We start from the raw sequence: 21,200 nt of genomic DNA, 5'->3' as shown, positions 1-21,200 counted from the left end.
TATTGCTAAACCAGTCATTAGGTATGACACCTCTCCGTATGACTTGATTAATAATCCAGGTGGTAATCAAGTACCATACCTCACCAGATATTTTGAACATCTTTGCAACTGTCCCTAATGTACCTGCAGCTTTCCCTCTTCTTCATGTCCTTGATTGCTTTATCGACTACTCTATTGTCAACTTGAATTTCCAGTCCTGCTGTTTGGTCAGCATGCAGTCGCCCCTTCCCCTTTTATCCCAAGCATTCTTGATGTTCAGCAGTCTCTCAAATTATCACTTCTACACCACTTTCTTGCCTTCTATGTTGATGGCAAGCATGTCTTCATCATTTCAAATACACTTCTCACCATCAGCATCTCTTTTCTTTCATACACTGAATCTTGCACTCCCAAACACTTTACTCCTCTGATCCTCATACTTCAAGTTATGTGCAGATCTCATCCTTTTTGCTTTATCTTTAGCCAGGTATACTTCTTGTGCAGCTGCCCTTCTAGTCATATAATAATGTTTCCTACTCCCACCTTACTTCCAGCTTTTTCAAGCCTCCTCATTAGCTTTTATCTCCCTGCTACCAACTGTATTATTGCACCACCACTAAACTTTTGGCTTGCCAGGGAGTTTTCTCCTGCACACCTCCAATCTATAGTCCAAAGCTGGTTATTTCACAGAAATTTCCAGTTGTCATCTATGTTACAGGGATCCATAAATATGTCAGTCACCATCGAGGTAGTCAGCAAAAAGGTCTCATAGAAGTAGCCCTGCCATTCATCTGTTGATCCTTCCTGTTGGGCATATGCTGAGAAACCATCACTGTTGTGTTTCCTATAACTAGTCCCATTTTAGTTATTCTACCACACATCCTGACTACCTTAATTTATTTATTTATCCATTTCTCAGCTAACAGCATGCCTGCTCCACCTCTACTCTACTGTTACTATTTTTCACCCAGACGAATTTGTATTGCAGTCTTTTTTTTTGCCTGTGAGGAGTTTGATTAAGGATCCTGTCCACCTTACCTCATGCACACAACACACATCCACTTGTCCCTGCACCAGCATTTCCACAATCTTATCAGATCTATCTTTCATTATACCTACATATATGGTTGCAGCTCTGAAGTTTTGAAAATTTCAGTTACAGGGTTTGTATCTTTGGAGGGAAGACTGTTTGGGCATTGATTCATTACTATTTTATGATGTCTGTAGCTGGGAGAAATAAGAAAATTTATAGTGTGGTTTGCCAGCAGTCAATAGTTTTACACACAATGTTATGTTTGTTCTTTCAATTAATTTATCGTCATTCATTCATTTATTCATTCTTCAACACTTGCAGCATCTCCCACAAAAAAGGTGCCATTTACAAATATTACCAATTAATAATAAATATTCCTAATGTCATTAACATTTCTGATGTTATGGGTGTTTGAAATAAGTTTTGTATGTGCATGTCTGTGTGTGCCTATATATATATATATACACACACATACATATGTGTATATAAATATATGTATGTGTGTATATATATTGTATTATATAATGTATATATGTGTGAATATGTGTGTGTATATATATATATATATATATATATATATAAGTGTATAAATGTGTGAATATATGTGAATATATAAGTGTATAAATATGTGAATATATGTGTATATATAATGTATATATGTGTGAATATGTGTGTGTATATATATATATATTATATATATATATATATATATATATACACACACATACATATGTGTATATAAATATATGTATGTGTGTATATATATTGTATTATATAATGTATATATGTGTGAATATGTGTGTGTATATATATATATGTGTGTGTGTGTGTATGAATATGTATACACACACATATATGCATATATGCGTATCTATGTATATATATATATTTATATATATATATATGTACTTGTGTGCATGTATATGTGTGTGTATCTGTCCCCTCTATACCTTAAATCTGTCAACTGGCACAAAGCCACATCTTCTCAGTACTACTCCTCCTCCTTCAACTTGAGGGTGTTATTATCTTGTAAGGTACCCGGTGACCTTGTTGGTGCTGATGTCACATAAAAGTCACTAGTGATCGTCAATGCCCGTGTCACATAACTGGCCCGTTTAAAAGCACCTTCAATCATTGGGCAATATGCTGTATTTCTGAAGACCTGTTTAACTGAGTGAAATCATAATCATGGTCAATGCCAGTGCTGCCTGAGTGGCACATGTGCCAGTGGTATGTAAAAATACCATTTGAGTGTGGCCAATACCAGTGCTGCCTGACAGGTATCCATGTCAGTGGCACATAAAAAGCACCATTTGAGTGTGGCTGATGCCAATGCCGCCTGACTGGCACCCATGCCTGTGGCACATAAAAAACAACCACTATACTCTCAGAATGGTTGGCATTAGGAAGGGCATCCAGCTGTAGAAACCATACCAAATCAAACTGGAGCCTGGTACAGCCTCCTGGCTTGCCAGTTCTCAGTCAAACTGTCCAACCTATGTCAGCATGGAAAGCAGACATTAAATGACGATGATGATGATATATATATATATATATATATATATATATATATCTTTTATATTTTTTAGTCTTCATACAGTGGTCATGCTAGGGCACTATCTTGAAGGGTTTGGTTGAACAAATTGACCCCACTACTTATTATTTGAAACCTGATATTTATTCTATAAGTCTCTTTTTGCCAAACTGCAAAGTTATGGGGATGAACACAAACCAACCTTGGTTGTCATGTAGTGATGGAGGACAAAAACAAAGTCACACACAAATGGGTATATGAGTATATACACATGTAAGTATACACTGTTGTTAGGTCACTCATGAGCACTGCTGCTAACATGTAACTCAGTACAACCTGTTGTGTGGTAAGGTCAGCAATAACTAAATGGACAACCACACCAAACTTGTTTGATGAGGAAGTTGATTTTTAGATACCCTGTGGGATCAAAAACAAAGCTTACCAAAGGGTGGAAGAACTCATGAAGGTGAATGGCCATCCAGTAGTGTGTGTGTGTGTATATTTGTGTGTGTTGGGTATATATATATATATTATATATATATATATATATATATATCTTTTATATTTTTTAGTCTTCATACAGTGGTCATGCTAGGGCACTATCTTGAAGGGTTTGGTTGAACAAATTGACCCCACTACTTATTATTTGAAACCTGATATTTATTCTATAAGTCTCTTTTTGCCAAACTGCAAAGTTATGGGGATGAACACAAACCAACCTTGGTTGTCATGTAGTGATGGAGGACAAAAACAAAGTCACACACAAATGGGTATATGAGTATATACACATGTAAGTATACACTGTTGTTAGGTCACTCATGAGCACTGCTGCTAACATGTAACTCAGTACAACCTGTTGTGTGGTAAGGTCAGCAATAACTAAATGGACAACCACACCAAACTTGTTTGATGAGGAAGTTGATTTTTAGATACCCTGTGGGATCAAAAACAAAGCTTACCAAAGGGTGGAAGAACTCATGAAGGTGAATGGCCATCCAGTAGTGTGTGTGTGTGTATATTTGTGTGTGTTGGGTATATATATATATATATATATATATATATATATATGCTTGTGCATATATATATATACTTGTGTGTTGGGTGTATATATATATATATATATGCTTGTGCATATATATTAGCACCCAGACTGACCACCCCAGTTAAACCATTGAGCACTTGGTCATCATCCTTGTGACAACCTAAACAGAATCAGAGCCACCATGTGAAGGTGTTCCTGTGCTTGTTAGCCTTGGTTGGAAACCAGATTAGAGGAAGGGAAACTCCAAGCACAAACCTTCATTGCCTTGTGAAAGTAAGGAGAGGCTAAGGGAGCCAACCTTACTAGAAACTCAAGAAGTGTAATTCCTAAAGGTAAAGGTTACCTTCTTGAATCATATTGGTTCATAAGGGCCAGTTTCCTAGTCCATGGCATTCCCCACCTGGATGGGATGCTGGTCCACTGCAGGATTACTCATTTTTGCCAGCTGAGTGGACTGGAGCAACATGAAATGAAGTGTTTTGCTTAAAAACACATTGTGTCACCTGGTCCAGGAATTGAGCCTACAACCTTACGATCATGAGTCCAATACCCCAATCATTAAGACATGCACCTCCATCCTAGAGTTCTTAAGGTGGTCCAGTGACCTGTTTGACACCCTTTTTGATGTCTCCAGGGTGGGTGGAGCTCTCCAGCCGTGTTAGGCAATTCATCTGGGAGAGTTCCACTTCAATGTAAAACCTACAGCTTGTTGGTCACCACAAGGCTGCCAAGTCTAAAGAGAGAGATCTGATTATGTGGACTGACTTTCACTTCAAATGTACTGAGTGCAGTTAGGAAGTAAAGCCCTGCAGTAATGGGGAAGAAACAAAAAAGACAGGTACTGAATGGAACTGGTAGTCACAGTCTCAACTCTGCATGTAGGTGGCTCTTGATGTTGGTCATTTGCACACTGGCTTGCGATAACAGTTACATTCAACAGCACTGTTAATGACATAGCAGCCCTCTTTAGGTGTGACATTCCTTGTTCTCGATGGAGTTGGAAATAATTATAAGGCAGCTTCAAAAAAAAAAAAAGGCTTGGCTGACCCTCACCTGGTTGGCTCACCACAGTCAACAACCATCTCAGTTAGAGAGGTAGAAAATGAAATGACAAGTGCTAGAAAAAACAGGGAAACATAAAAGTGAATAAAACAAAAAAAAGTCAGCTTGCCTCAGTCTAGCATACTGGAATGTGTGCCCTGTGCAAGACTCTGCAAACACTGACTGTTCCCAGAGGTGTCAGGCACTAGTTGTGAGTAGACTAGGTGTTATATATGCTGACATCACAGATAGAGGAGACTCAAGGAAGTATTTTGAAGTCCAGTTGAAATGCTAGCTCACCCAAAGATAGACCCCACAGGGTTGGAGAGAGCTGCAGCACAGAGGGAGCTTGATGAGATTGCCGTAGACCACTGCAAGCAATTTTGAGAAGGCCTGAGCAACTGTAGCAGATGAGAATTTCCAAAGGGGTCATCATCATGACCCTTATCTGACCAAAGCCTACTAATTTGTCCCAAGTGTCATAATTGGTTTATATGTATGTGTATGAAATCATATATATGTGTGTGTATATATGTGTGTATATATATATATATATATACATATATATATATATGTGTGTGTGTGTGTGCTTGCGTATGTATATATATGTGTGTGCTTATATGTATATGTGTTTGTATGTAATGTTCATATATATATATATATACATACACACACACATATATACATACACACCTATGTGTATGTATATAAATATGTACATATAAGAGTGTAAGAACCTTGAGAGAAAAGTGGAATCTAAGAAGCATCAGATGTGGTATGCAAGAGCACCATACGAGTGTGATCATTGACAGAGCGGCTAACTAGCTTCCGTGCCAGTGGCACATAAAAGGCATCATTCGAGTGTGATCGTTACTAGCACCGCCTTACTGGCACTTGTGCCCCGTGATAGTAGGATGCTAAGAGCACTATCTGAGCATGATCTTTGCCAGAGCGGCTAACTGGCTTCCGTGCTGGTGGCATGTAAAAGGAACCATTCGAGTGTGATTGTTACCAGCATCACCTTACTGGCACCTGTGCCAGTGGCATGTGTAAAATGATTCGAGCAAGGTCGTTGCCAGTACCGCCCGACTGGCCCCCATGCCAGTGGCATGTAAAAGCACCCACTACACTCTTGGAGTGGTTGGTGTTAGGAAGGACATCCAGCTGTAGAAACTCTGCCAGATCAAGATTGGAGCCTGGTGCAGCCATCTGGTTCATCAGCCCTCAGTCAAATCATCCAACCCATACTAGTATGGAAAGCGGACGTTAAACGATGATGATGATGAGTTGTATATAGTCATTTACAAATATATAGCTCTCTCTCTCTCTCTCTGTCATTTTACTTTTACAAATATTCTCATCTTTATTTGCACAAATATTCTATTTTTACAAATATTTTTCACTTCGCAAAGATTTTTACAATATCTTTACAAACCTTTTTAAAAAAACTATAACATTGTTTTGAAATGCTTCTATGCTCTATAAGTAGATAATACTTTAAAACTATTTTAAAACTATTTTAAAAATATTTTAATCTGATGAGGGAAATGTGGCTATTTGTACTGGTTGGAAGATTCACCCAATACAAACATAATTTCCTGAAATGATCGTAAAGGATATATACGTTATTATATACTACTGCTCATCTAACTTCATTATTGACTTGTAATATTGGAATGCTTGACACCTAAAAGTTCTGATGAACCTACATCTATGTATTTCATATTTTCATGATTTATATTTAAGATTGGTTTGATGCCGTATATGAATTTTGACAAAGAAATTTGACCCATGGAAGTTTGTCCTTCACTTCACTTCATGTTATTATTTGCTCCAATAGAGCGCTGATTAGTTTTGCTGCAGTAAAGGTTTTCCTTTATATTTTTCTATATATATATATAGGCGCAGGAGTGGCTGTGTGGTAAGTAACTTGCTAACCAACCACATGGTTCCGGGTTCAGTCCCACTGCGTGGCACCTTGGGCGAGTGTCTTCTGCTATAGCCCCGGGCCGACCAATGCCTTGTGAGTGGATTTGGTAGACGGAAACTGAAAGAAGCCTGTCGTATATATGTATATATATGTATGTGTGTGTGTGTGTTTGTGTTTGTCCCCCTAGCATTGCTTGACAACTGATGCTGGTGTGCTTATGTCCCCGTTACTTGGCGGTTCGGCAAAAGAGACCGATAGAATAAGTACTAAAGGCGGTGCCCCAGCATGGCCGCAGTCAAAATGACTGAAACAAGTAAAAGAGAAAGAGATATATATATGTAGATGAGTTCACCAAAAATTTAGATTCAGATGAATATGGTACTTCAGTTGCACCAGAATTTAGTATGGTATTATCCATACAATTTCAAAAAATATATACATACATACATACCTATGTGTATGTATATAAATATGTACATATAATTGTACATATTTACTTACAAATATATAGCTCTCTATTTAAATTGATGTAATGATTGCATTGTTCAATTAAATGGAGTTGCATGAAACGATCATACTGCATTACCTCTGGATATCCTTGTTGCTTATTTTGATTTATGTATGTATGTATATTCATCATCATAAGGAAATTTTGACCAACTTGTCATCCAATAAATATTGATTGATGTACAAATTATTTTGTACATATAGACACAGACAGAGTTATGTGATTGGATTGCAAACATTATTTTCTAACCACAAAATATCAGATTTATTCAACACCATGCCTTTGTTAATTGAAGTGGAACCTATCAAGCAAGAAGTGATGAACATTAAGATGTTTTGGTTGTTCTTCATGCCAAGGCTCCTTGGAAGTGAACATTTTTATTTTGACAGTGCTATGTTCTTTTCATGTGGAAAAGTGAAAGTGTTTTCTTAGAAAATGAAACTATTGAAGGATGAATAGAAAATTATTGACAGTTGGATCTTCCAAATATTTAAATTCAATTATTGAAGTTGAATCCACCAAATATTTTAACTGAATTCTTAATTGAATTGAGCAAAACATGGCTATTATCTACTGAGGTGTATGTAATGTTAAATTGATTAACAGCAATTATGCAAAATACCATCATCATCTTTCTTTGACATCCATTTTCTTTGCTGGCATGAGTAAGGCAGCTTGACAGGATCAGCATACTGCAATGTCTGCTACTTTGCAGCATGTATTGGGTGATTTTATGTGGCACCAGCACTAGTGAGGTTGCCATGCAGCTTGCAAGACCCAACAGAAGTGAGATCACTGTGTAGCTTGTTGGATCTAGGATTAGTGAGGTGGCCATGCACCTTGGTAGACTTAGCACCAGTAAGGTTGCCATGCAGCTTATAAGACTTGTGCAGCTTGTGAGACTTTTTGTATGCCCACTTTCATTGCTTTGACTGTGTCCTGGTTGTATCGAGGATGTAAAATGCATTGAAAAGCTACATAATGAAGATGGATATCTTGTGGAAGAGTTTATTTCAAGACTTCAATGCAGATGTCGGCACTGACCACAGGTCATGAAAAGGAGTGATTGGGAGGAATGGTGACCTTGAACTCAATGCAAATGGAGAGGTCTTACTAGACTTAGCTGCAGGAAATGGGCTCTCTGTTATGAACACATTCTTCCAGCTCAGGAATATCCATAAGTATACATGATATAGGGATACTTTGAGACAGAGGTCACTGATAGATTTTGTTATCACCTCTGACTTCTTTGATTCTGTGCTGGACGTTCATGCAAAAAGTGAAACTGATCACCACCAAGCTGTCTGCAGCCCAAAAATATCTACAGCAGTGGAGAGCTCACAAAACTGATAAGTTATAAGAGGATAAAGTATGAAGCCTTAGTGGCTGATTGGATCAGAAATATATATATGAGGACACTTGTTATCCAAATTCAGAGACCTTTCTGAATAAAGAGGATGTTGAAACAGAGTGGAGATTGTTTTGTTTGGTAGTTTCTTCTTTGACTGTACAGTGTGGATGAAAGAAGCTCAGTGTGGTGCTAGGTGCTAAAAGAACTCCTGATGTAGACAGAGAATTAACCCTTTAACATTCAGATTATTCTCTCAAATGTAATGTCTGTTTATTTATGTTGTTTTAAATTAATCATGCATTATCTTGTAGTTTAGAGATTCTGATGATGTGGTTGCTTAGTTTTAGAATGACATTATGGGGATGAGGTGAAAGGCCAGATCTAGCCGGTTTCAGTATAAAATAGGTTAAATATTTTGGCCAGATATGGCTGGTTTGAATGCTAAGGGGTTAAAGATGCTATCAAAGCAAAGAAGTTTACAAAGCTTGGCTTGGAAGCAAGACTTGCCTTTACACTGGTGGTACACTGAGGAATGAAAAGTAGCAGCAGAGATAATAAAAATATCCAAGGTCAAGTTATAGGAAAACTCTGGGGTTATGCTGAACTCTGATTTTAGATTGGTTAATAAAGTATTCTAGCAGAGGGCCATATGAACGCTGGTTGAGAACCATTGCTTTAGGGTAATATCATTCAACAGGGTTTACAGCTCAAAGATCATGACTGGATAAAGCTTCCTTTTTCTAAATATCAAATAGTTTTAAATGAATGTGCTTACAGTCTGATTTAATGCACAGCAAGACTATAATATTTAAATATATTTTCTGGTTTATGATGTGCATAACTCATCATCATTTTGATGTCCACTTTTTGCATGAGTCAGATGGAATTTGTTGAAGCAGATTTTCTATGGCTGATGCCCTTCCTGTTGCCAAGCAAGACAAATATATCTCTATGGCCAGACATGTCTTCATGGAATATTGGAAACTTGCTTGCATGATGGTGATGCTTACTTAGAACCACCATGTCAAGTCAAGAGAACAGACCTACACACATATACTCTTTTACTTGTTTCAGTCATTTGACTGCAGCCATGCTGGAGCACCGCCTTTAGTTGAGCAAATCGACCCCAAGACTTATTCTATCGGTCTCTTTTTGCCGAACCACTAAGTTATGGGGACATAAACACACCACCATCGGTTGTCAAGCGACAAACGCAGACATACAAACATATACACACACACACATATATATATATATATACACACATAAATATACGACAGGCTTCTTTGAGTTTCCATCTACCAAATCCATTCAAAAGGCTTTGGTTGGCCTGAGGCTATAGTAGAAGACACTTGCCCAAGGTGCCACATAGTGGGACTGAACCCAGAACCATGTGGTTGGTAAGTAAGCTACTTACCACACAGCCACTCCTGTGCCAATATACACATATACACAAGATGAATTTCTTTCAGTTTTCGTTTACCATATCCACTCACAAGGCTTTGGTTAGCCCAAACATATACTTGCCTGCATAGTAAGACTGCATCCAAAATCACATTCATTTCTGCATCTATATATAGGAGGTAGCCATGTATATATACTGCAAAATACCTCTTTGTTACTCCATCATACTTTAGCCTTTCCTCACTTGGCATGGTTCTGTGTAAAAAGAAATCACTTATTTCACTCTGTGAAGGTGTTGACATTAGTAAAGGCATCTAGCCTTAAAAACTATGCAAAAGTAGACAATGGAGCTTGGTGAAGTCCTCTGGCTTGTTGGCTTCTGTCAAACTATCCAACCTATGCCAGCATAGAAAATAAATGTCAAACACTAATGATGTAACAAATAATATTAAACACATACTATATACATTTATGAAATTTTTCCATGTTCATTTAAAAAGCAAAATATGCATTAGAAAAAAATAATTCACATGACAGCAAGAAAGAAGAAAATAAATAAAATAAAACAAGTTTAATTATTTTTCTTTTATTTTTTTCAAAATTTTATTTCTTCATTATTATTAATATTATTTAAATTTTTTTCCAACTCTTTCTCCCCTCCCTTCCCTTTTCTCCACTTCTTTCCTCATTGGCCCTTCCCAATTCGCAAAACTTTTAGTTATTATTATTATTATTAATATTATCATTTTTTTTGGTTTCATGTTCATTTACATTATATTTATTTATATATATATTTTTTTTTGAGATATAAAAAATTATATAGTTTTGTTATGTTTAATGTGTGCTTATGTAGAGGTGGCGGTGGTTCTTGTTTTTCTTTATTTTTTCTTTAAAATTTTCTTTCTTTATAAAGAGGGCAAAGGAGAGTAAATACACACATTATACAAATGTGTGTGTATGTGTGTGTATATATATAGTAAAAGTATAATCCTGCTGACTGTAGTTACTGTGTATACACACATACACACACACAAACACGCACATACATACATTAATGTTTATACACTTATACACACACAAATATATAAATATATATGTGTATATATATATGTAGCACTGTGACAAGATATTTTGGTGATTGGGAAAGTGGAGAGTGTTTTGTAAGTTTGTGTTGGTGAGTGGTTGGGCAGGTGGGTGAATCAATATATGTAGTCCGGTAGCAGTAATAGAAGTTATAATAATAATAATAATAATAATAATAATAATAATAATAATTATAGAGGAGACAGAGAGGATATAAACACACACACTCAATTCTGACATGATAGGAAAATAAAAACTAAAATTAGTTATTTAAAAAAAAAAAAACAGTCACTCATGCATTCATACCCAAGCAAGCAAACGCACACATCCACACACTTTGGTTTTTCGAAAACTTTGCAATTTACAAACAGGCTGTTAACAGTATGAATTTTGTTGTGAGGACACATTCCTTGACTGGTTTAAAAGTTCTATGTTGCTTTTATGTCTTCTTTGTGAGGTGGAGGAGAGGTGGGCTGGCATTGGGATTTCACTAAACTTTGTATATATATATATATACATGTGTGTGTATATATATATATATATATATATATATATACTTCTACACACACACATACATATATGTACATATACACACAGAATGTGTTTATGGTGTTCTGGTTTTTTTTTTTTAAACAAATTGTTCACTATATGTGTATATGCATGTATATAAATGTGTGTGTGTGAGTGTGTATGTGCATGCATGTGTTGAAAATAATAGAAATTCAAGTGTATGTAATCTAGAAGGTTAAATCAATGTCTTCAACAGAGATTACTTCTCAGGAGAAATGTCTGTAATGTTGTCCACTGATGATCAAAAGGATTCACTAGGATAATCCACATGAAACCATGGTATGAGGTTTAATGTACAAGAATGTATGTCTAGAATATGTGTGTGAGTATATATATATATATATATACACACATATATATATCTATGTACATGCATATGTATAATTTATGACACCATGCACACATAAGGCCTAAAATTTGAAGGGATTATAATGAAAAACCAACAACAAAGACCAGTCATTAAAAGTAGATTAAAGGCCTCCCACCTCCCAGATAAATTATATCTGCTACTGGATCTGGAATTTATATCTTTTTCTTATAAAAAATGGTCTTTTGCAATATTTCCAAGCAAAAAAAAAAATAGCTGACATCCCTTTACCCAGTCACCCTCCACCTATCTTTCATCTCTTCCTCCTCCTTCTTCATCATCATTGTTAACAACAACATCCCCTTCATTTATCCTCGCTCACTTAACTCCTTGTTGTTTTTGTTTTTTTTTTCTTTGTTTTCCGTTTTGAATTTTTCCAAGTTTGAATTTTTTTATTTATTTTTTTTATATTTCATTTATAGTTTTATTTCTTTGTAATGTTTCTTGTTTTTTTAAATTTGGTATGAATTTTATATATATATATCTTTTATTTAAATTTTAGTCCTCATTTTATTTTATTTATCCCCCCGCCAACTTCCAAACCACCCATACCATGCCTCTTTGAGAGCAGTGGCAGCAGTAGAGCAGTTTGGTATTAAGATCAGTAGTTTAATTGATGGTGGTGGTGGTGATGGCGTGTAGATATTAAAAAAAAAAACAACAGAGACTGCACCCTAAGAAGTGTCATTATTCCTTTGGTAGCAGTAGGTGATGCGGGAGGCAGGTAAGGGATGCTAGGTTGTTTGGTGGTTGTGTTTGTATTTTTCATTTGTATTTTTTTGTTTATTTTTAAAATTTTTTGAAATTTTTTTTTTATATTTATATTTTTGGTCTTGGCAGCAACATCAATAAGATTGGTCGGCATTATTTATCAAGTTCATCACTTGTTGTAGTTTCAGGTCCAACTTACTCCGACTGGCAGTTTCATCAGATTCTAAAGCTTGCAACAACTATGAAAAAAAGAAAAGAAAAAACATATAAATAATAATGATTTGTGTATGAGGGGGCGTGGAAACGTTCCTGGCTTTAAGGGTATCATGAAAGGCCTGTTCAGAGACCCCAACCTTCTGAGTTCTTTTTACAGGGTTCAGAAAAACTGAAGGACTGCTACAATAAGTGCGTGAATCTGAGAAGGGAATATGTCGAATAAAATCATAATTAACTGATCCTCCTGTATTTTCTTTTACCCAAAACCAGGAACTTTTCTACGCCTGCTTGTATAGCAGTTTAAATATAATTAAAATATCCATTTGTATAAAACATAGAAAGATAGAGGCAATATTAATACCCAAAAGTAAAATATTCACCACTTAAAATATTGCAGCATTTGTGTGTTCTAATGCAAAATACATTTTTAAGTGGTGGATATTTTACCTTTGGGTATTAATACAGCCTCTGTCCTTCCTTTTTTAATAAGTACACCGACCTTTGGCAACATCAGCACCCATTTTGGCTCTGTATTTCTATGTATATCACTAGTGCTGCAGTTAATGCTATTTCCATCATTGAAAAGACCAAATCAGGCCGAAATCATGTGACCTGGTAGTCCAAGCAGCAGAAGTAGAGGTGATTGTCTGTTGCTTTTATGCACCAAATAACCACATGAGAGAATTTATGTGTTCTAACACAACATCCACTTAAAAAAGTGGTGAATATTTTATCATTTGTGAATATCAAGCCAAAATAATGACAAATACATCTTTAAATTTCATTTAATAAAAATTATTTTCTTCATATTACATTCCAATAATAAGAAAATGATTTCTATCAAATAAATTTTTAAGATGTCTAACTCCCCCGATTCTTCATTACTATATCGCAAAAATACTCTCTATTTTCTACATGAAATTCTCTGAAGCAATCTTAGTATTTATCAATCCAAGGGAGTACAACTTGTGTATTCTAAATGTTTCCTACCATTCAATATGGTTAGCCATGTCTGGATTCTGTCAGAGTGCTTGTAAGGTATTTGCCCAGAGTCAAAATTCTTATTCTGTTGCATTTTATCATCATCATTTAATGTCCACCTTCCATGCTGGCATGGGTTGGACAGTTGAAATATATATACATATATATATATATATATAAAATCAAATGAGCAATAACATACAATTGATAAATGAGCAGACATTTACAACTCAACAATGTACAGTTCAATGCAATGCTTGCTTTGGACCAGTCCCTATGAGCTAGATACTCATATCTTATTTTGATACTTATCAACCATAAACTAGAACCACAGGTTTATCCAACCCTACCGGGTGCATGCCTTTTCAAGTACCTGGTTCTATCTGGGTCCTTATTTTACTATCTATCTATCTATATATAATGTGATTGTTTAGTTTTAGAATGATGCTGTAGGATAGGTGGGAAAAACTGGATCTGGCCACTTTGACCAAAAAACAGGTAGAATATTTTGGTTGGATAATGCTAGTTTAAATGCTGAAAGGTTAATGCCATGGCATTTATGTAATGTTTCTAGAACAAGGCTGCAAACAGAAAGTGATAAAAAGACACAGCTTACCTTACAACTATAACTGTCAACATATTTGTACAATTCATTTAACGCTGCTTCTGTGTTGAACTCATGGCAATGTAGCTAGATAGTAAAGAGACAAAAATGAAAATATTAGTTTCCGTACTGCTATATAAACCAATATTAACTTTTAACACAGGCACAAGGACACACATTTTGAAGGAGAAAGAATGTTTTACTGAATCAATCCCCCGGCACTTGATGAGTTATTGACTTCTGGAAGGATGAAAGGTAAATTGAGCCTTGAAGGCATATAAAACTATTTCATATTCTGAGTTCTAATGATCTGTTGATTCTGTTATGTTGTATAATTAACAATACTAGTTTCAAATTTTGGCATATGGCTAGCAAATTTTAGGGAGGGGTTAAGTTAATTGTATCGACCCCAGTGTTCAACTGGTACATGTTTTATAGACCCTGAAAAGATAAAAGGTGAAGTTGATCTCGGTGGAATTTGAACTCTGAACGTGAAGATAGATGAAATACTGCTGAGCATTTTGCCCGGTGTGTTAACAATTCTGCCTGCTTTCCACCGTAACTATCATTTATAATAATCCTTTCTACTAAAGGCTCAAAGCCTGAAATTTTGGTAGAGGGGACTAGTTGATTACATCAACCCCAGTGTTTCACTGGTACTTAATTTATTGACCCCAAAAGGATGTAAAACAAAGCCGACTTTGGTGGAATTTGAACTCAGAGCATAAAAATGGACAAAATTTCACTAAACATTTTGCCTCGTGTGCTAAAAATTCTGCCAGCTCACCACCTTGATAATAATTGTTTCAAACTTTTGGCACAAGGCTAGAAATCTTAGGAAGAAGGGTTTTGTTGATTGCACCAGCCCTAAGACTTGAGTGGTACTTTATTTTAATGACCCTGAAAGTTATGAAAACCAAAGTTGACCATGACAGGATTCAAGCTCAGAATATAAGGAGCTGGAAGAACTGCAGCTAAGCATTTAATTCAATGCACTAATGATTCTGCTACTTGCAGCCTTAGAACAAAATTGATTGATATAGGATTTGAACTCAGAAAGTGATGAAATAGAGCATTGGAAACAAAGCCTTGCATTAACTTTTTTGCCAATTCATCACCCTAAAAAATGTACAACTTTAGGAAGACTCCTTTAGAAAAGGCATTAGGTAAGATTGATCTCTCCCAAGATGTCCCATGGTGCTATCTACACATGTCTTTATGTACAAGACCATGAAGCATAATGATGCTTCAAATTTTAGCACAAGGCATAAGAATTATTTAGTGGGGATTAGTTGATTACATTGATCTCAGTACTTTGCTGGTACTTTATCTTATCAATCCTGAATGGATGAAAAGCAAATTTGACATCAGTATGATTTGAACACAGAATGTAAAGAGCTGGAAGAAATGCCACTAAACATTTTGTTGAACAGACTAATGATTCTGCCAGCTCACTATCTTATTGTCATCATAATATCAATTTCAAACTTTGGCACAAACCCAGCGATTTTGTGAAGGGCTACTTGATTATATTAACCCTAGCATGTAACTGATATTTATTTCATTGACCCCGAAAGGATGAAAGGCAAAGCCAGCCTTGACAGAATTTGAACTCAGATTGCAAAGACAGATGAAATACAGCTAAGCATTTCACCTGGCGTGCTAATGATTCTACTAGTTTGCCATCTGAATAATAATAATAATCCTTTACGCTAAAGGCACAAGGCCTGAAATTTTGGGGGAGGGGTAAGTCAATTACATCGATCCCAGTGTTTCACTGGTACCTATTTCATCAATACTGAAAAGATGAAAGGCAAAGTTGACCTTGGCAGAATTTGTGCTGAGAACATGACGATGTATGAAATACTGCTAAGCATTTTGCCTGGCATGCTAATAATTCTGCTAGCTCACCACCTTAAAGATAATAATAATAATAGTAATGATAATAATCCTTTCTACTTTTGTTACCATATTTGTCATGTTCAATTAACTTTGAAAACAATGAAGTACTTTGTAAAATAATTGTCATGATTGAGCTGGTGTTTGCAATATAATTCAACATGAAATTTTGCTGGAAAATCACAATTCAGATAATTATAAAACAATAAGTTTGAATCATAAAACCAGGAGCAGTCTCAGATAGTTCAAAACCTAAAGGGTTAGGTCAATCATCTGTTACTTTCTATGGTGTTTTGAGGTATATTTCAGATGAATAAATAAAAGAAAAAAACCCGCTAAAGAATTTGGTACTTACTCGTGATTCTTCTTGTAACATAGAATTCATATCTTGGTCTGATATTGGTATGATAGATTTGATGTCTTCATAATAACTGCAGTGGTGGTGCAAGAAAAACAGGAGGAAAAAAAAATAGCGAGAATGAGAAAAACTGTTGACTTGTTTTGAATAATTGAATTTACTAAAATAAGTGGCATATTCATAAAAATATGGCTTCTTTTTTGTGTGTGTGTGTGTTGTATATACATATTGACCATGGTTCATACAGTACCGGACCAATTATCCAGCAAGCTTGTGACCCAAAGTCTTCTGGATTTTCTGGTTTTCTGGAGACAGTCTAAATATATACTTAAAATATAAAATAAACTATATCAAGTGCTAAACCATATTTAACAGATTCAAATTAATACACTTCTAAAGGAGAGTCTGTTTTATATTTATTAATCCATTTCAAATTTTTAAAATATTATCATACTGTGTAATGTTTATAGGATAAAAATTGAATGATGATAAGTAAAGAACATGATTTTATATGACAAATACAAATTAATACAATTCCAAAACTGATAAAGTTGAAACTTTATCAATCTGCATAAAAAAGTAAAGAACATATCTACTTTTAACACACTGTATGCAAATTAACCAACTTCAAAAACAAGGTCTGTTTTAGTCAATACAGAGAACAGTACAATGCACAATATACCTAGATTACTGGAAGCTAGATAAATAGTCCAGTTTTGTATATGAATATTTATATATGAAATGTTGAGGAGGTATTATAATAATAATAATAATATTGGTTTCAAATTTTGGCACAAGGCCAACAGTTTCAGGGAGGGGTAAGCTGATTACATTTGACCCCCAGGGTTTGTAGATTATGTTCTTCTTTAGGGACAGTTGATATTAATTTAGTGTCTGCAGTTCCTTATATACCTCTTGGTACGTGTTTACCCTGCTAGAAATAAAAGTTACATATCCCTTAAATTATACCTATTGCTTTTAGAAAATGAAGGGCATTAAATAATAGGTAAACATGATTAGAACAAAAGGCAGGCAGGTCATGGCTGCAATAATCAACTTTGCCAAAAATAAGCATAAATACATTTTTAACACAGCACATCCATACGAGAGTCCATCTCAGATGAAAAAGCAGCAACTTGCTTGTCAATGGTGTATATGCATTGTGTATGTATTTGTGTAATGTCAGTGTGCATACTCAACAGAGTGTAAGTACTTTGAGAGAAAAGTTAGACCTAAGAAGCATCAGATGTGGTGTGCAAGAGAGACGACTGCGCTGGTATGGTCATGTGGTGCGAATGGATGAGGATAGCTGTGTGGAAAAGTGCCACACCCTAACGGTTGCGGGAACCTGTGAAAGAGGTAGACCAAGGAAGACCTGGGATGAGGTGGTGAAGCATGACCTTCGAACATTAGGTCCCACCGAGGCAATGACAAGTGACCAAGACCTTTGGAAATATGTTGTGCTTGAGAAGACCCAACAAGCCAAGTGAGACCATAACCCATGGCCTATGCCAGGGGTATAATCAGCCCACTTATGTGTACCTTTTCTTCATTGGACACTAAACTCTGCTTGCAAAGACCTGTTGAGGCAAGTGAAATCGAAATCAAATTCGATGACTGGCATCCATGCTAGTGGAGTGCTAAGAGCATGTAAAAAAACACCATTTGAGCGTGGCCGTTGCTAGTACCTGACTGGACCTCATGCCAGTGGCACGTAAAAGCACCCACTACACTCTCAGGGTGGCTTGCATTAAGAAGAGCATCCAGCTGTAGAAACTCTGCCAGATCAGATTGGAGCCTGGTGTAGCCATCTGGTTTGCCAGTCCTTAGTCAAATCATCCAACCCATGCTAGCATGGAAAGCGGATGTTAAACAATGATGATGATGATATAAATGGATAGCTTAATTTAATATTGCTTCAATTGTGTACATTGGATTATTTATTCAGCATGACAGCTATTCATTGAGGCTGATTTTCTATTCTACAGCTGGAGACCCTTACTGTTGCTAACTCTCAACCATTTCCCAGCAAGGTAACATTTACTTCACGACTGGACAAGTTTTCATGGAAGTCTGTAAAAGAGGGACATCACTTGTATGACACTGATAACAATCATGTGATATCAAGACAAGGAGAGACAAACACTCATACATAATGTATATACATATATATATACATACAGACAGAGTGACACAACATGCTTCTTTCCCTCTACCAAATCCACTCACAAGGCTTTGACTGTTCTGGGGCTATATTAGAAGACACTTGTTGAAGGTGTCCCACACAGTGGGATTGAACCTAAAGCCATGTGACTGGGAAGCCAACTCCTCAACCATTTGGTCATGCCTGCTGAAGCTCATTTTTAGAGAAAAAAAAAAAATCATATTTCAGAATGCACCAACTAACATCAGTAAGTATCTATGCACGTTGCATAAGCATATGTGAGTGTTTTCAATTTATTGTAAACAAGTATATATTTGCATACAATATATATTTGAGTAGGATGATTGCATGTGTGTATGTATGTGTATGGACTGTGAGTGTACATGCTCTGAACATAGTTGATTAAATGGAAATATTCAAAGCATATTTATGTAGGCGTGTTTGTGTATATAGCGTATATAATATGTATAGTCATATAACAAATAAAGTATGGCTATGAAAGGTTCTACACACAATGTGTAAATTAACTACTGAGGATGGTTTATATATGTATGTATATGTGAGTGTATGTATAAGTGTTTGTAGACGCAAGGTATTTTTATTGCATTATGAAGTGTATACTGAAACAACATACATGATGTTAATGTATATACAGACTCTTAAACAAGAATACAGTTTGTACACAATAAAACGAACACATAAACACAAACATGTATACATAATACGTACATACACATAAAGCAGGTAGTGCATTTCTGTTTAAAAGTATTAGGTATGTATGTGGGCTGTGGACTGGTGGATAATGTTTGCTAGCTGTGTAGTGGTAGATAAGACTGTAGTGTGTAATTAAATGAAAACAAGGGAACTAATTCAATCATCAATGTTTTAGTAAGCGTTGTTGATTCAATTAATTTTCTTTCTCTCATTTTATTTAATTATGTATATGCAAACACACTACCTTCTTCAGCATCTCTCTCATATGCATATACATCTGCTTATAGAAGCATATATATATATATATATATATATATATATATATATACACACACACACACACTCAGACATATGTATCAATGTGCTGATGTAAATATTGTATGCATCATACATACATGATATATATATATATATACATGAAAGGAATAAGGAGGGTTCAAGGCCCCAGCAGTTTTGCAAATCAAATAACTTCAGTATTTTGTAATAAATGGCTACAAACATCAGGAGCAATATTTTTAAATTGATGGTGCACCAGCATGGCCACAGCTCTAAAGCTGAAACTAGTAAAAGAGTGAAGTGATCAATCACCTGATCACCAATCAATCAGGCAAACGCACAAGCCAAATAGATTTTATCCTTACAAGGAAATGAGATGAAAAAATAACTGTAAACACCAGGTTTTCTTTTGCTAAATAATATACCACCCAACTGTGAGGCCTCTGTCAGTCACCAATTACAATAGAAGAGGTTCCTACTTAAATGCCCCTACTGGGACAGTGTTGTGTGAGGCTGAACCGTCTGATGCATGAGTGGCAGTCTGTTAGACATGCTGCAATTGTGGTCTGTCCCAGTACTATTTGAGTTGTAGGGAGTTTTACCTCTCTCTAGTATAGGGTTATCAATTGGATCCAAGTTGGGGCAGAATGATATGCAGTACAAGTTGTTGCTCATGTAGCATGTCTGCTCAAAAGAACAGTATGGCCCTTACAATTTGGCATTAACATCATTGCAGAAATTGTCAGAATGAGTTTGTAGATAACATCCAACTGCTGTAGTGGCTCTGACACTTGATGTTTCATCAAGGTTTACTCTTAAAACCTTTCCTATGGCTGAATATGGCCACCAAGCAGCACAGGTTTGGAGTCAGGGTTTTCCTTTGTCTAGATGTGTTGCCACACCTCCAGGCTAACGAGTTCCATCTGCTCAACTGATTTGCTAATTAACCCATAAATGGGAACTTGACAGGTATTAAGAGATGATTTCACACTCTTCAAAACCAAGGATTTATTGAACTGGGTGCAGTTTAAAGTATACCCAGGACAGACCATCCAACAGAGATTAATAATTAAGGAATTTACAGTAGAAACCAGGCAGACTCAGGGCTGAAAACCAATTTGGAGAAGGAAAACATGGAGGCTGAAAGAGCCCTCAGCTGGTTTTGGATTCTGGGAAGTTCTGTTTGGTGCTTATGACAGAAGGGGAAATGGGACAAAAGATTATGTTTTAAGTTATAAATAAGATAAAATAACCAAGACTAAACAGTTAATCAAAATGCAGATCTTCATTAAGCCTAATTTGACACATCAGACACCCTTGTTTATCCATTATACAGAATGTGGTTTATTTCCTAGAATTTCATTGGTTAATTCTGTGCCATGAGTTTTCTCATGAAGGACTAGAACTACTAATATTTCAAGACATTTTGAAGAAG

At 35.8% G+C, this 21,200-nt stretch overlaps 1 protein-coding gene across 6 annotated transcripts in view; it reads right to left on the bottom strand.

Annotated features, from left to right (window-relative positions):
• Positions 1 to 10,567: 10,567 nt before the first annotated feature.
• LOC115212037 (plexin-A1) overlaps positions 10,568 to 21,200 on the bottom strand; it is a 695,010-nt gene continuing 684,377 nt past the window's right edge. For all 6 annotated transcript variants that reach the window (XM_036502774.1, XM_036502773.1, XM_036502772.1 and 3 more), the window contains 3 exons: positions 16,609 to 16,684; positions 14,367 to 14,441; positions 10,568 to 12,792 (listed from right to left, as the gene is read on the bottom strand). In XM_036502774.1, coding sequence (XP_036358667.1) covers positions 12,688 to 12,792; positions 14,367 to 14,441; positions 16,609 to 16,684 — 256 coding nt within the window. In that variant the 3' untranslated portion in view covers positions 10,568 to 12,687. The remainder of the gene's footprint in view (positions 12,793 to 14,366; positions 14,442 to 16,608; positions 16,685 to 21,200) is intronic.

This window comes from Octopus sinensis, linkage group LG5, assembly GCF_006345805.1.
Source record: "Octopus sinensis linkage group LG5, ASM634580v1, whole genome shotgun sequence".
NCBI lineage: Eukaryota > Metazoa > Mollusca > Cephalopoda > Octopoda > Octopodidae > Octopus > Octopus sinensis.
The sequence above is the reverse complement of the archived record's forward strand: the minus strand, read 5'-3'. Positions and strand labels throughout refer to the sequence as shown.